The following is a 16632-nucleotide window of genomic DNA, read 5'->3' on the forward strand; positions in this document are numbered from 1 at the left end:
TCTGAGTCTTTTCTATTTTGGGGGCTCCTCCTCCTAGTCATTCTGTTGATGGGTGTTTGAGGGAATGTATAGAGTCCAAATTATTGACCAGAACCCAAGCAAGATGCACCTGTTTTCTTGGGACTTAGGGTTGCTGGCCTCTTGTTTTCCCAGCCTGTCTTCTGGGAGAGGGGCCTGCCTCGCTATTACTCAGGCAACCCTGTTTGGGCGGAGTTGCCCTGCCCCCCTGTGGCGGGGGATGGGCTCAGCAGGAATCAGTTTTTGGGGCTTTTGTTCTCTGACGGCTTTCCGCGTCTCTTCCACGAGTCAGAGCAGAAGAGACCGTTTTCAACCCCCTGCCTCAGAGCAGAGAGATCGCAGTCTGTTCTTCAGTGAGCTCTCCAGGCCACACTGTCTCCGTTTCTGTCTGTCCTGCTATAAACTGCAGCGTCCTGGGTTGTGCGCCCCTCCGCAGTGCTCCCAGTCCTGCCTTCAGGTCGGAGCACGTCTCTGCCCTTTGTGCTTCTAAAACCGCCAGCCGCCCCCAGATCGCACGCATGACCCCGCCGCTCCGGGCTTCCGCCCCAGGGGCTGCCGTAAAATCCTTTCCCCGCAGCTACCAGTCTGTGAGTCTGTGCCCCGTCCCCAGCACACAAGGCTATCGCTCACCGGCGGTGTAGGATCCCCACGGCCAGGCACCCTCCCACTGCCGTTTATCCTCCGATATCTGCCCGCGGAATCACGGCTCCCCGCTTAGTACCTCAAAACCAACTGCCTGCGATATTCTGTTTGTAGAGATCCAGATCTTCTTACATCTCAGGCTGGTTTTGTGGGTGCTCAGAGTGGTCTGATATCCAGCTCAATTCCGGGGACCAGTTGAAGTAGGGTCCCCTACTCCTCCGCCATCTTTCCTAGTCCCCTCCCAGTTCTCTTTTATAATTGAGTATAAATATTTTTATAAGTTCTGAAGTAGGCAGGCAATTTCGTTATTTGTTTTTTGCTTATTGAAAAGTTTTGCCAACATCCTTTACTGAATAATCCATCATCTTTATATGCTGTGAAATGCTACCCTTATGCTACATTTGGATCTATTGTAGACTCTCTATCTCGATGGAGTTTTCTGGTAATTCAAAGATTTATGACGAACTTTATTCATTTTGCATAATGTCTCAAGTGAGAAACATGCATCAGAAATTAGAATAGTCATTTGAAGCCAGAATTACCCTTGCTAAAATGTTGCTTCTCACTTATATTACTATTATGATACTTTAAATGACCTTGTCAATCATGAAACATCAGTTTTCCTGTGGAAAAAAATGATTCTTACCCATTGCAGGGGTGGCAAGGGTTTGGCGGCCAACAAGCTGAGCTGGTCCCAGTCCATCAAGAAAATCACTGAATTGACTGTCTGCTCCTAGTCGTACTCCAGGAAATATTAAGCTATTAGTAAAAGGACAAACATCAAAACATTAGATCTCCTAGAATTCTTTTCGTTAGTTTCCATTTAACTACTAATTCTGATCACAACTCATAAACATTAGACAGTTTACATTGATTCTTTGCATTCATTGCCTCTGAACCAAGTATATAAAGTACAGCACTGATCGAGAAAAGGCCTAAATAAACTCTCAAGTTAAGAGCTGATGTTCTGTTCAGGAGAGCTCAGTTGTCGTTTTTAATATACTAAGTTTTCTGGACATTTACAAATACAAATCCCTACATAAGTATATTGCTGACATTAAATATAAGATGCAAATTTTTATATCATGAACTTTACATAAATAATTGTTCATGAACATTAAGTAACATTAATGCTAAGTTTAAAAAAATGCCTGATAATTTCTTCAATAAATGTTATAGCAAAGTACAAATTCTTATTTACAAGTAAAAATGCTTAATTTATTCATTTTTTAATGAACTACATTTTTATATTATCTGAGATTTTCATTCAGTTCAAATGGAAAATAATTGATTAGATTATGCCCATTTTTTTTAAATAAAGTGTTTTTTTTCATAGATTTTATTTGTTTATTTGAGAGAGAGAGAGAGAGAGAGAGCACAGAGGGTTAGTGAGTGGGAGAAGCAGGCTCCCCGCTGAGCAGGGAGCCTGACGTGGGACTCAATCCCAGGGTCCTGGGATCATGACCTGAGCTGAAGGCAGACGCTTAACTGACTGAGCCACCCAGGCACCCCTAGACTATGTCCATATCTTACTACACCCTGACTGCCTGAATTCCCTGGGCCATAAGCTCCAGCAGAGAGTGACTATGCTCTTCTTGTTTATTGATGTATCCTGGGCATTAAGAACCATGCTTGCCATGCAGTTGGACTTCAATGAGCATTTTTTGAATAAGCACGTTTCTATAGGGACTTATTGTTTCCAGTGTGCTTTCTCACATATTTCCTCACAATCAAGGGAATTAGAGAGGGCACATACCATGATCACATCCAGAGACTATGAAAATCAATCTGTAAGAGGTTAAGTGGCTTATTCACCATGGAGGTAAATATTATTTGATTTATTAGTTTTATATCAGAAAATATCTCCTGTCTTTCATTTGCACATTGCATTATAATACTTCATCAAATATTGGAATTTTGTCATCAAGTTCATCTCCATAACTTTCGTTCCTGCTGATTTTTGCTCTTAGCTATATCTTGCTGGGAGCATGCATACCAATCATTTGATCAAATAAACACTAGTTTCGGGAATGGGAAAGCACATCATGAACATTAACTTGGCATAATTTTATTTCATTCTCTGAACAAAATTTAAAAAATGCCAGTAAAGTAAAATAAATTATTGCTATTAGATTGGTAAATGAGATTTCTGAATGCCAATAAATGAATAATTATAGAAAATTTGTACATGGTCAATCCCCAAGTAGCCCACTGCAGAATAATAATTACTTAATTGTAAGATCTATCACTTCAGTAAAAGTTTAGTTTTATCAGAAAAATTCTCAGGCATAGAGAAATGAAGGGTTTTTCTTTTGCAGGATCTATATGTAAAAGCAAGTAAGCAAAACACAAATCTAGTTAAATTTTTTTAAGATTAATTAACTAAAACTCTTTAACCAGAAAAATAATGAGGAAGATAAATTCTGGGCTTTTTTCCTAAGATAAAAATGAGTTAGTGATGTTTTAAAAACAAAAAAATTTAAATTGCTTATTATCAGAGTGTTAGACTTCCAACAACTCAGAAACAAAAATTAGTTTGGAGAAAAGTAGGAATATGGGAAATCAAGTCTCACTTCTAAATTTTAATTCAGATTTTGGTGACTGGGCCAATGAGTTTCCCCACCCGAAATAATCCATTAAATGTAGCATTTCTACACTAAAAACATCCAGGAATGGACTATTGTGAGCTTTTCTGGACAATGGAGAGCATTTTTTTCATGTTAACCCAGCTTTTCTTCAGACCTCTGAAAGGTCTGAGTGACCAAGTGCAGAGGTGTATCCCTGTGTACGTATCATAAGAGGTAAGGCTTTTTTAAAACATGGAGTGAAGGGTTAAACTCCTAGTTAAATAGAAGCGCTGTAACCACTGGTGGCTTTATTTTACCTGTGACCACACAAGCCGTGGTTCTAAAGCCACGCAGAGGTGCTGACATCACTTACTTTCCCTCAGAGCTGTAACTGTTGATGCTGCCGTCAGTAGATTCTCGACTTGGTTGCCTTACCATCTTCCTCATTTCGGCTGCCATTCCTGTTTCTGTGCTTCTCTGGATGGTACTTTTTAACTTCTTGTGGCCTGACTCTGACAAGAGAGAGTAAAAGAAACTCTAAGTTTTGTTTAGGCCGTTTCTCTCTGAATGTTGACTGATTCTGCAAATAAAACAATTATGTATATAATTAAAAGTTTACTCAGAAAAAGAGAGTCTAAGAGAATAATCTGATTAGCTGAATCTCTTTGCCCACCTATGCTTTGGTGCAGAGGGGCAGCAGTGGAGGGTAGACCCCTGCCCCAGGCCCAGAGACTGCTTGAATCTCAGGGAACCAACATGAGCTCGTTGCAATATGGCTGCTCAAGTTATCAACTGCAGGGAAAAAACTGGCTGCATTATGTGGAAGGATAATGCTGAATAACCTAAAAGGTTTCTCCCCAATCTGGAGTGTTCCAAATGTGTGGGGACAGACCTAAATGAATGGGCCTTGTCCTTTAAAGGAGAAGAGGCACAGGGAACCAAGCATGAAAAATACCACAGTTCTGGCCATGTATCAATAATCCCATAAAGAGAAACGGTAGTATTTTATTTAATGATTTTTGAAACACTTTACCATACACATTCTCATTTGAGATGGCACATAGCATACCTATGGAGGTAGAACAGGTATTATCTTAACTCCAAGCCTCTATGGCTCTCTCATGGCTTGTTGTCTCAGCTGCATGACTTCTGACTGGCAGTTTTGGGTAGAAGTCTCTTTTTGCATTGTGAATTATAATGGCTGATCATTTTCTTGATAAACTCTAAGTTCAGAGCAACTTCCTCAAGCCACTTTGAGATGTACTAACCAGCATTCTATTCACGGCATGGAATGAAATTCTAAAACACTTATTTGATTAGAACAATATCAAAAGGTTAGACAAACACTTAAACTTTTAATACCTGCCACAGTTTTTCCATCTACACATTTGATATGAATTTCTGGTTTTCTTTCAGTTTTTCATACAGTATCATTTAATACCCATTAATATATGAAAAAATGCTTTATATCCATAACTATATGTGTATACACACATAAACTCTTCAACCCTCATAAAACCTCTGTGAAGCAGGTGCCCCCAAAACACTCCTAAATAAACCACAGGAAAGACTGTATGTTTTCCTCTCATTTTTGGTCACTGCAATCCTTTTGTAGATTGTCTAATAAAAAAATAATTGATTATACTATATGGACTCAGTGCTGAATATTCTCTACATAAGAGCCATGGCAATTCCTTAAAAACATAAATCTGAAAATGTCATTCCCTTGCTCAAGATTTGTGCTGCTTTATCATCAAAACTAAAAGAAAATGCAAAATTGTTACTATGGCCCATAAAATGCCTGGTCCCTGGCCACTTCTCAGATCTCACACGCTGCCCCTCATCCCCGCGGTCCTTGCTCTCCAGTCACGTGGTCTTCCCAGCATGTTCTTGATAACGCCAAGCATGCTGCTTCAGGGGGCTTTCCTGTCTTTCCCTTCTGACTTTCTTGCCTTGTTCCCTCACTTTATTCGGGTCTCGGTGCCAATGTCACCCCCTCAGAGAGGCTTTTTCTGATCCTTATCACTTTCTGTCTCCTTGCCATACTTGATATTTCTTTATAGCACTGCTCTGCCATTAAACTTCAATTTGTTCATTTGTTGTCTGTTTCCCCAATTAGAATTCATCTCTATGAGGAGAGGAATATTGTGAATATTGCTGTTATCCTTAGTATCTAGAACATTGGTATCAACTCATTAACAAGATCACACATTTTCCTCATTCTATTTAATGTAACTTACTGTAATACAAACAAACATGTCTCTATTTTTTTAATGACTGCACCGTTGGGTGATGTCATAATTAAGCCATCTCCTTACTGATGGGCACTTGGAATGTTTCCAATTGTTACAGGAGAGTTTTTATAGAACACATATCTAGAAGTTGAATGCTAGTGAAAGGGTAGGAATCTGTTTTGTCTTAATAGCTATTTCTACATTGCCATTTAGAAACATAGCAATTTCAATCACTCCTACCAACATTAGTAAGGATGCACCCATTTTCCCAACTATGGCTCAGGGAGTCTCTCCTTTTCCCCTTCTAGTCTCTATTTGGCTCGTCACTGTAGAACTCGTATGCTTACTGAAGGTAGTGACTTCATTTATGGACATTCTAGTGCTATTTTTATTTATATATTTAGTTATTTATATATTTGCCTCCTTCCCAAATGTAGTTCCTTTATGAAGTCACTACGGTAGAGCAAGACTTCATTCACACACACACTCTGGCTAGATTCCACCTGAGGGGTAAAGGCGAGCCCCAGCTACGTATTACCAAAGTGAGCTCAGCAGAGTTGTGCAGATGTTTCCCCAAAGCAGCAGAGGCAATAAACCCAGGATGGAACATTAGATTCTTACTGAGAACAAGCACTATCATAGCTAGAAAAAGGAGGGCAAACTTTAAATCTAAACGGTGAGGTGATGCTGGAAACTGGAGGAGAAACACTTAAGAGGATTGTAGTGGGGAGGTTCAGGTTATTCGTTCATTCAGGTTTTCATTTACCCATCCACCCAACAAATATTTACTAAGCACCTACTATGTGTCACACACTGTTCTAGGTGCTGGGGATGTACTGATGAATGACAAATTTCCTGCTATCATGGAGCTTACATTCTAGTGTGTATATACAACCAAGGCAATGCACAAATAAATAAATATATGCTTGGTAATAAGCACTATGGAAAAAAAAAAACCCCAGGCAGGATAAGGGGGGATAGAGAGTGACAGGGCAGAGCAGCCCTGGTTTCATTATAAGGGGGTAAGGGTCTCATGAATCATCAGTCTGGAGGAAGTGAGGCCACAGGCTGTGAGGGAACAGGGAAGTAACACCCGTGGGGGGACTGGTCCTGGTGATTGTTGTGGGGGGGAGGTTGAGTAATGGTGGTCAGGAGGGGGCTACTGTCTTCTCAATAGTGCACAGCTTTCCTCTGCAGTCTTTCCGATGTTGACGTTGACTCTGGTCAAAAGGCTCTGTGGCCAGAGATCTCAGGGCCCTGTGTGCACCTGGCAGTGCAGGTGACAGGTGCAGAGTAGATTCATCAAGTAGGCTATTTCCTAACACAGGTTTCACATGGTTGTCACTTACTACATATTTGTTCAATGAATGAAGAAATTAAAAGTGAAGAGTCTATTAATTTGTTTGCATTATTTAATTGGGACATCAAGTATTCTTAAAGAAGAGTATATTTACAGGGTGTCCTAACATTCTGGAAGCAGTTTAAAAATTAATAGCTTCCAAAATGTAAATGCTACACACTTTGAGAAAACATCATTTGAGAAGCTTATTATTCAACTTTCTTTTATACTTAATTTTATGAATTTGAATACATTTTTAATTTTATAGTTTTAGTTTTAGTCCTTTTGAAGACAGCAAATATGGACTGATACCTAGCTCTTGTCTTATTCATGTTAATAAATATTCAATGAAAAGAGCTTTGATGAACTAAAGTTTATAAAGGCCCAGGTAAAACTGAATAGAGTTCTAGCTATGAATTTGTCTTATTTAAATTCACAACAGCTTTAATACTATTTATAATGCAAGGGTTGGAAAGAACTTTGTTTTGTACATGTGGAAACGAATTTTGGAGATGTATAACTCATGCAACAAATACTTGTTCAGCACTTACACTGAGGCCAGCCTCTTCCAGATGCTGGTGATACAGCAATGAACACGGTAGACAAAAATCCCTTGCCCTAATGCAACGTATATTCTAGTGAGTATAATGATTTGCTCAACATCATGCTAGTAAGCAGAAGCTGGATTAGATCTTCTGAATCTCAGTCTTGTGACCATTCCTTTATATCACAGTTTAGGAAAACACAAAGTCTAATCTCATTTTACAAACAGAACAGTGGCTTAGCTACACAGATATTTTCATGTACACATTCTCATATGGGCTTACAAATTCATTTAAAATTTTTGTTAAAAGCACATATATTCTATACAAGTACAAATGTATATAATTACCTGTATCTATCTCTGTACGTATGTTGTGATTATAGCATAAATATATGTTCCCTAGACGAATGCCTGGGTGGCTCAGTTGGTTAAACAACTGCCTTCGGCTCGGGTCATGATCCTGGAGTCCCGGGATCGAGTCCCACATCGGGCTCCCTGCTCAGCGGTGAGTCTGCTTCTCCCTTGGACCCTCCCCCTTCTCATGCTCTCTCTCTCTAGCTCATTCTCTCAAATAAAAAAAAAAAATCTTTAAAAAAAATTTCAATATAATGCATTAAACCACTAAATGATATCACCATTATTTAACAATTATTTGTATCCATTGAAGAATCATTGACCTGGTTAAGATATGAAGTCTCCTATCAAATTATGACATGAAACCTTTGACTTGAAACCACTGTCCTAAGTATTATACGAAGAACAAAAGGATTAGAAAACTAGCCCATTTTATACTCTGTATTCACAAACACATGAAAAAATTAGTAAAATCCATATCATTTGGGAACAATTATTTTCCCCTGCTTTGGAAGAACAAACTTTCCCTTATAGAATGTTCCAGAATGTGTCATCTTTACATATTATTCCTCTCTTTTCATAGCAAGAGATGTATGTTATATTTAGAAACACCACCACTGATGTTTTAATTCACTCTGTAAATACTCATTAAGCAGCAAGTACCTATAGTCTAATTGGCATTTTTCTAGGTGTTGGAGCTACAACAGTCATAAGACAGGATAGTGCATATAATGAACAATTAAATAAGTTATGATAATTTTAGAACTGGTAATCATTATGAAAAAAACAAACAAAGCAGAAGAGACTGTCCAGTAGAGTGAATTACTTTTGATCCGCTGGGCAGAAGCTACTGCTGAGAATGTAAATTGTGCAAAGATCTGAAAGAAGTATTATCCAGGCAGAAGGAGCAAGTGCAAGAGCCTGAGGAGTGACTGACCTTGCTTGGCTTGTCTGAGAAAGCTCTGAAAAGCTGAAGTATGATGGATGAGGAGAAGATGGAGTGGGAGAGGCTGAAGGACCTGGTGGCTTATGACCTGCTGGAAAATAGCTTGGATTTTGTGCTGAGTATAATGGGAAGCCACAGGGAAGGGTCATGATCTGATTTACATTTTCAAAGGATTGTTCTAGCTATTGTGTGGAGAATGAATTGTAGGAACTAGGAGTGGAAGCAGAGAAGAACCAAAGAGCTACTTTCCTACCTACAAAGAGATAAATAGTGGCTTTGGTTAGGGAAGTAGTGGCGGAGATAAGGGAAGAGGGGAAGGTTGGGTTATAGTCTGAATGGAACTGACAGTACTTGCTCTATTACATGTGTAAGTGGTTCAGAAAAAAAGAACATATCCATTCACTTTCAGGCTTTTAGTTAGGATAACTATTTGAATGGTAGTGTCATTTACTGAAAAGGAAGAGGAATTCATTGTGAGTGGTGGAAATGATGAGTTCTCTCTTGGATGTTTGAGGGGCTTCTTAAATAGCCATGTGGACAGTAAAGTAGGAAGTGTATTTATGATCAGGACCACGAGGAACAGGTCAGGGGTGGAAATAGGTCAGCCAGTAGTTAGATGGACAGACAGACAGGATGTATTGGCATAGAGATGGAATTAAAAATCTATAGTACTAAACGTAATAGGGAGGAAGTATAGATATAGATAAAAAGAGTAGACAAAATAGAGCCTAGACTATTTCCACATTTAGAAGAAAGTCAAGACTCTTAAGAAGCCTACAAAGGAAGACATTTTAAGGCATGGGGAAAAATAGCTAAGTGTCACTGTGCAGAAATCAGAAGAATAAAGTGTTAGAAGAAAAAAATGTTGCTTACTACTTAGAATTTTAGTAAGAAATAGACACAGGACGTCTGGGTGGTAAGTCAGTTAAGCGTCGGCCTTTGGCTCAGGTCATGATCCCAGGGTCCTGGGAATCGAACCCCACATCGGGCTCCCTGCTCAGTGGGGAGTCTGTTTCTCCCTCTCCCTCTCCCCTTCCCCCACCACCTGGCTAGTGCTTGAGTGCATGCTCTCTCTCAAATAAATAAATAAAATCTTAAAAAACAAAAACAAACAAACAAAAAAACCAGACACAGAAGTGATGATAGAGCTCGGCTCCATGGAGATCATGGATTTCAAGCGTAGATTTGGTGAAGCAGTAGGGTTGGGAGCCTAAAAGGAATGGCCAGTCAGAAGAGAGAATGAGAGACAAATAAGTAGAGGGAGCTCCTATGACTATTTTGGGAAAGGTCTGTTGTGATTGAGAGGTAGTATTTGGAGAATCGCACAGGATATGTGGAGGTTGTCTGTCTTTTAAGATATGTGACATTAGAGCCTGTTTCTATGCAGAAGGGAATGGTTAAATGCACAAGATAAAACATAACATTTTTAGATCTAATATTATTGGTTGGAAAGGTGGAAAAACATAGATAATGTTTATGATAAATCTTTCCCATCAAAGTATTCTCTAATGCCCAGTGAATAGTCAATTTCATCAACTGGAAAAAATCAGTAAAAGAATAGCACTGAATTGATTTAAACAGTTGATTAAACAGTATCTTAAAAAGATAAATGCAGTGATATCTTCTTAGCTCATGAAAAAAAAAAAACTATAGGGTAGATGCAGTCTTTTGGTTATCCTGAAAATGAAACTGAGATCAGTGATAAAAATTATTATTTTTTTTATGTACAGAGACAAAATCCAGTTATGTTTTTAAAAAGAAAAATTGTTGTAGTTAGTATGTTTTGGTCATTCATTCCCTTGTTTACTTACTCAACAAACTATTCTCTGAGTGCTTTGGGTCCAGGACTGTATACAGAAGAGTGGAGTGGAAAGGAAAGGAAAGCGGCCCTGCCCCCAGCCATGTCATTGCCTAGCAGGACAGACTGACAAGCAGAAGTTTAATTGCGATGCAGTCTAAGTACAACACAGAGGACTTATTTTATATTTATGTAGCTTTACGTATTTGTCTTATGTATATATTCAATTATATGGAGAGAGGAAGAGAAAGGGAAGAGAAGGAACAATTTAAACAGTGAGTGTGAGTCTGTGCTCGCTCTGCCACTAAACGAATATGGAAACTGGCGAGATAATGAGGTGAGAAATGCAAATCTTCTCTTTACTTTGTTTCAGTTCCTGAAGATAATCTGGTGTTTATGATGATCTCTAAAATAGGCTTCCTAAAAAAACCAAAACCCACCCCCCAAAAAACCAAAAAAACCCAAACCAACCACTTTATCTGGTATCCAAACAAAGCAGCAGCAATTACAGTCAAACTGAGAGTATTGGATACACTGAGAGATGAGACTGGTATCCAAGGGATTTTAAAAGGAAATTTTAACTCCATGCAGATGGCGAATGGGGGGCGTGGGATTTGTATTTTAGGCAAAGAGAGCAGCATATTTAAAGGTCCTGACAGGATAAAGAACATAGTCCCCTGAGAAACCTACCTTTCCAGAATGATCTGAGTTCTGTGAATGGTGAGTTGGTGGTAGGGCAGGCTCACAAGGGGCCTTTCCTCTAAGGCTCTCAAGGTGTACCATTACATACAATTTGGGTGGCTGTTGTACTGTAATTAATGTTCTTAATGCTTTCAAGGTCTTGGTCTTCCCAAGGCCAATATTACCCACACAAATTTGTGTGTAATTTGTATTATATACAATCTGATATAGAGGTACTGTCAAAGGTCTTCAATAATCATTCTTTTAAAGAAAGTATCCAGCAGTTCCCCTTTGTTGATGTCGGATGCTCCCATTGTTGTCATGACCACGTAGAAACCTTTGAGGTAGTCTGTTCTAATAGTGCCACAGCTTTTCTTTCTTAGTTTTTAAACAAACAAAAATGTTCCTTTTGAGATATGCCAAAGTTTTTAAAAATATATTTCATCCCAACCCAGATAAATACAACTTGTAAAAATTTCATATCTGAAGATTATTTTTAGAAAATTGCATGAGGGCTCTTTGACTTTATGGTTTCCCTCATTTAACCTCCATGTTAATCCTACAAGCCATAAAGTCCACAATTTCCCTTTCCTCTTCTCATTTTCCAGAGATATTTATAATGAAAGAAATACAGTAGTCGAGAAAATAAAAATAGTATCATTAAGAATATTCTTGTGAGACAACGGAATAAATTCCCTCGGTGATATTTTCAGAATACTTCAAATCTTTCTTGGCAATGTGCCTATCCTTTTTTATTTCACTGCCATAATCCAAAAGAGGTATCTTCTCTTGCTGCCACACTTGAAGTTCTCTGCAGATACGACTTTAGAAAAGGGATTCATCTGTACTGAACGCTCACCTGTATTTTTCCAGCTCTTCTGTGGCTAATAGTTCTTCTCTGGTCTGAGACCTGGTATTGTTCTGAGCCGCTGTAAGGCCTGCCTGTCATAGCTGCAGGCTTCACTCAACCACACTTGATCTTTTCAGCAAAACATCTGTCAATGTCACACTGATTTTTCCTCTTGCCTGGCTGGTGAAAATGTCAGCAATAGCAAGTTCAAGATGCTCTTTTAAGTAATTTTCATGTTGAATTTAGTAAGGCTGCCAAAAAATACTTAGATGAAGTGGTTTACTGTCACTAAAACATACCACCTGTACCATATCCTATTTTGGCCAAAGCTGTAAGATGGGAGCAGTCAAATGTTGAACTTCTCACTGCTGCAAATTGCTTTTGCAGCTTCAGTGTTTCCAGAGTGTTTCTGTGTTATGGACTCCTTCCTCGCCCCAATTCCATAGGTTGAAGTTCTAACCAAGAGTATTTCAGAGTATGACTGTATTTGGAGACGGGGCCTTTAAAGAGGTGATTAAGTTAAAATAACACTGCTAGGGAGGCCCTAATCCCCACCTTTCTGGTTTTCTTATGAGAAGAAGGCATTAGGACACAGAGAGAGACTACCATGGGAAGAGGGCAGCCATTTGAGAGCCAAGAAGAGAAGCCTCAGATGAAAGCAAACCTGCCCACACCTTGATCATGGACTTCCAGCATCTAGAACTGTGAGAAGATAAAGATCTGTTATTTTAAACACCCCATCTCTGGTACTTTGTTATGGCAGCCTTAGCAAACTAATGCATCTAGGGGGTGGCTACTGTTATTTTAATACTCTAAAGCCATCTTCTTATTTAATAAATGTGATGATTTAAATATAATTTAAAGCACCTAGGGATATCTAATCACCTAAATGGTCTGAGGTTGAGATTAAGCCCCAAATACTGGGATGAACTTGTTTCAGGTTTCCTTGATTAAAAAATGGTCTGAAGTGTACTTGGATATACCTAAATCATTTATTAACAACCTTTGATGTTCAGGAAATAAGGTCTTAGATTTTTTTTTCCAGGAGTAGTAAATATATAATACTTAGATTAATTTTTCTTTTTTTACTCTCCTTTAGTCTAAATTAATACCATAGAAGAATCTGGGTTTTATTTATTGATTATAAATCTAGAATATCTCCTTACTATCTACCATCCTAATTGTAAAAATAAAACAATACTTTAGGCTAAACCTTGTTTTATTATATATTTCAGGTTTTGTTTTGATTTTTAAATTTTTGTTTAAATTCAAGGTATTACTATTTAGAGAATCTTTCCTCCTATCCAGTTTTGAAAGGCAGCCTAACATTTCAAGTGCTGGTTGAAGAGGAAATTGTTGGAGAGGCAATTCTGGAACCTGAATGTCTGGATTCAAGTACCAGCTCTACCATGTATTAGTGCTGTGCCCACAGCAGTTTACTTGGCCTCTCTCTCTATGCCTCACTTTCCTTATTTATGAAAGGAGGAGGATAATAATACCTAGCTCACAGGATGATTTTGAGTAGTAAGTGAGATAATCCATGTAAAGCACTCAGGACAGTGTTCAGCACCTATTTAAGTTATATATTGTTACACAATAAGATCTCCAGTATTTTGTACAGGTTAAGTCTCCAAATTGAATAATGCTAATTCCCCTTGCTCTATCTCATATTTAACTCAAAATATTATTTAGAATGAAGCATAAATTATAACATGTCACAAAGACTACTTGTGCCCCCAATACCCATTCTTACCCTTTTCTCTTAGTGATAGAATTCCCCCATCCTACTAGCTAAAGACCAACCACATATCCCTTTCCCTCTTCCCTCTTGATGGCATAGGGACATAATAGTGGGAGCTGCAGCAACTACTCTGGACCTCAAGATGGAAGCACCTGTTGAAGCTGGCACAGCCTGGATGCCTGACATGATGAGGCCACTATACCCCTACTGGACTGTCCACATGGACTGTTTTATGATACTCTTGATTAAGTCACTGTATCTAAGGGTATCTTGTAACAGCAGTCTACCCTATATCATAGTACATAGTATTCTAAATAAAACAAGTGGGGATTTAAAAAATAAAATAGTAATTTTGTGAACAGTACAGTCAATTCTTTAACTTTAGATAAGAAACTTGGGTTATATTGGATTGTTCCTCTATAGTTTTATATTTCAAAGAATAAGGCTTCACCTAACAGTAAAGTTAATGGACATTTTTCTTATGAAGTGTCAGAGGATGTAGGGTTAGAAGGGGAGAAACTAGCAATAAATAATGTTCATTAAGTATTGTTATTGTAGATAGGACTTCTGGGAAAGATGGTGGAGTAGGATGATCATCACCTCACCTTGTCCCACAGATACACCTAGATAATACCCACATCAGTGTAAATAACCCAGAAAACAACCTGAACAGTGGCAGAACAGACTCTCCACAGCTAACTGTAGAGAAGAGTCCACATTGAAGAGGGTAGGAAGGGCGAGTGTCTGTGAGAGGGAGGAATGCTCTGGACATGGAGGGGGAGAAGAGCACCCAGGTATGGGGAACTCATACTGGGAAAATGGATTTTCATTACATTTGGCTTTGAAAAGCAGAGGGGCCTAACTTTTCGAGTTCTTACAATCAGTGGGGCTTACCAGATGGAACTTTAAAAATCAGTGGGCTTGGGTCTGGGAGAGCTGGAGGGCAAGAGGAAACTGAGTCCTTACCCTTAAAGAGACAGCACAACAAACAGCCCCACTGAGATACATCATAGAAGCAGTTTGAAAAACACCTAGGGTATATAGGAAGGAGATTTTTTTACTAATCTCAGAGCATGTGCTGGAGGGGCAGAGATCATTGGGAGACTTCTACAAGAAAAAGAGAGCTGCTGGGTGCCATTTTCCTCCTCCACCCCCAAGCCTAGATACACAGACACCTGTGGAAACCAGCACAGCATGAACACTCTCTGCCTAGCTTGCTAATAGCATGCCCTGCCCTTTCACACTTCTGTGGATTCACTCTCTCCATCCAGACCTAGGAAGGAGTTTTACTGCGTGGCTGCCGCTCTCTCCCGACAGCAAATGGGCATGGACCTTGCTAACAGTGAGTCTCATCCCTGTGCTCTCCTGTATACATGCCCCTTCCAATACATCCTTGGCTAGAGCCCATCCAAATGATGCCACCAGCCCAGCAAGCAAGCAGTCCCAACAGTGGCTGGCACCATTCCAAAGTGACTCCTGCCCCAAGGAGAGGGGAAGATAACCACACATCCCAAGCCAACTGTGGCCCCAACAGTGGGCTGGGGGCAGAGTTCTGGTCTAACTGCAAGCCACACCCATCAATGAAAGCTCAGAGACAACACAGGGAAAATGCCATGTAGTTCAGTGCTACTGCATCTCTGGCAAACTCCTGGTTTGACTCAACTCAAACCCAAGGTGGCCCCAGACTGCCCCACTAACAACACAGGGACCAAACCCTGCCTACAACATGCAAAGAGAACCATTGCAGATAACTGAAGGCAAAAGCGGCTCAGCCATAATATTAGGGCACATGCAACACACATAGGAGACACCCCTGAAATGCCAGTTTCTGGTGAACAAGAGACATTGCACTGCAGGGCACTGCAGGACCTCTTCTTCATAAGGCCACTACTTTCAAGAGCGGGAGACGTAGCTGACTTTCCTAACACACAGAAACAGACAGAGAATTAGAAAAATAAGGAGACAGAGGAATATATCCCAAATGAAAGAACAGGATAAAATCACAGCAAGAGAGCTAAAAGAAATGGAGATAAGTAATACTCCTGATAGAGAATTTAGAGTAATGGTCATAAAGATTCTGGACTTGAGAAAAGAGTGAAAGACCTCAGTTTGACCCTCAACAAAGAGAGAGAAAACATAAAAAAGAACAAGTGAAAGATGAAGAACTCAATAACTGAAATTAAAAATACACTAGATGGAATAAATAATAGACTTGAGGACACAGGACAGATCAGTGACCTGGAGGACAGAGTAATAGAAATGAATCAAGCTGAACAGGAGAGAGAAAAATAATAAGAAGAAATGAAAATAGACTAAGGGAACTCAGCAACACCATCAAGAGTAATAACATTTGCATTATAGGGATCCCAGAAGGAGAAGAGAGAGCAGAGGGGGCATAAAAATTATTTGAAGAAATAATAGCTGAAAATTTCCCCAACCTGGGGAAGGAAACAGATCCGGACTGAGGAGGCACAGAGAGCTCCCAACAAAATAACTCAGTGAGGGGTCCACACCAAGACACATTATAATTAAAATGGCAAAAAGTAGTGATAGAGAAATTTAAAAGCAGCAAAAGAAGACAGTAACATATGAGGGAAACCCCATAAGGCTGTAAGCTGATTTTTCAGCAGAAACTTCGCAGGCCAGAAGATAGTGTCATGATATGTTCAAAATGCTGAAAGAAAAAAACCCCTGCAGCCAGGGTTTGCTATCCAGCAGAGCTATCATTCAGAATAGAAGGAGGAATAAAGAGTTTCCCAAACAAACAAATGTTAAAGGAATTCCTGACCACTAAATGAGTCCTACAAGAAATGTTGAAGAGGACTTTTTCAGTCGAAAGGAAAAGACCATAAGTAGGAGAAAAAAAAGTAGGAAGCACAAAAACCGTAAAATTAAGTATATCTATAAAAATCAGTCAC

The 16632-nt window shown here is 39.3% G+C and overlaps 1 protein-coding gene across 50 annotated transcripts in view; it reads right to left on the reverse strand.

The window, feature by feature from the left end:
* RIMS1 (regulating synaptic membrane exocytosis 1) overlaps positions 1-16632 on the reverse strand; it is a 489882-nt gene that overhangs the window by 14974 nt on the left and 458276 nt on the right. For all 50 annotated transcript variants that reach the window (XM_027601790.1, XM_027601841.1, XM_027601819.1 and 47 more), the window contains 2 exons: positions 3601-3739; positions 1307-1419 (listed from right to left, as the gene is read on the reverse strand). In XM_027601790.1, the coding sequence (XP_027457591.1) occupies positions 1307-1419; positions 3601-3739 (252 nt within the window). The remainder of the gene's footprint in view (positions 1-1306; positions 1420-3600; positions 3740-16632) is intronic.

The sequence above is a fragment of the Zalophus californianus genome, chromosome 7 (genome assembly GCF_009762305.2).
Source record: "Zalophus californianus isolate mZalCal1 chromosome 7, mZalCal1.pri.v2, whole genome shotgun sequence".
NCBI classification, from domain to species: Eukaryota; Metazoa; Chordata; class Mammalia; order Carnivora; family Otariidae; genus Zalophus; species Zalophus californianus.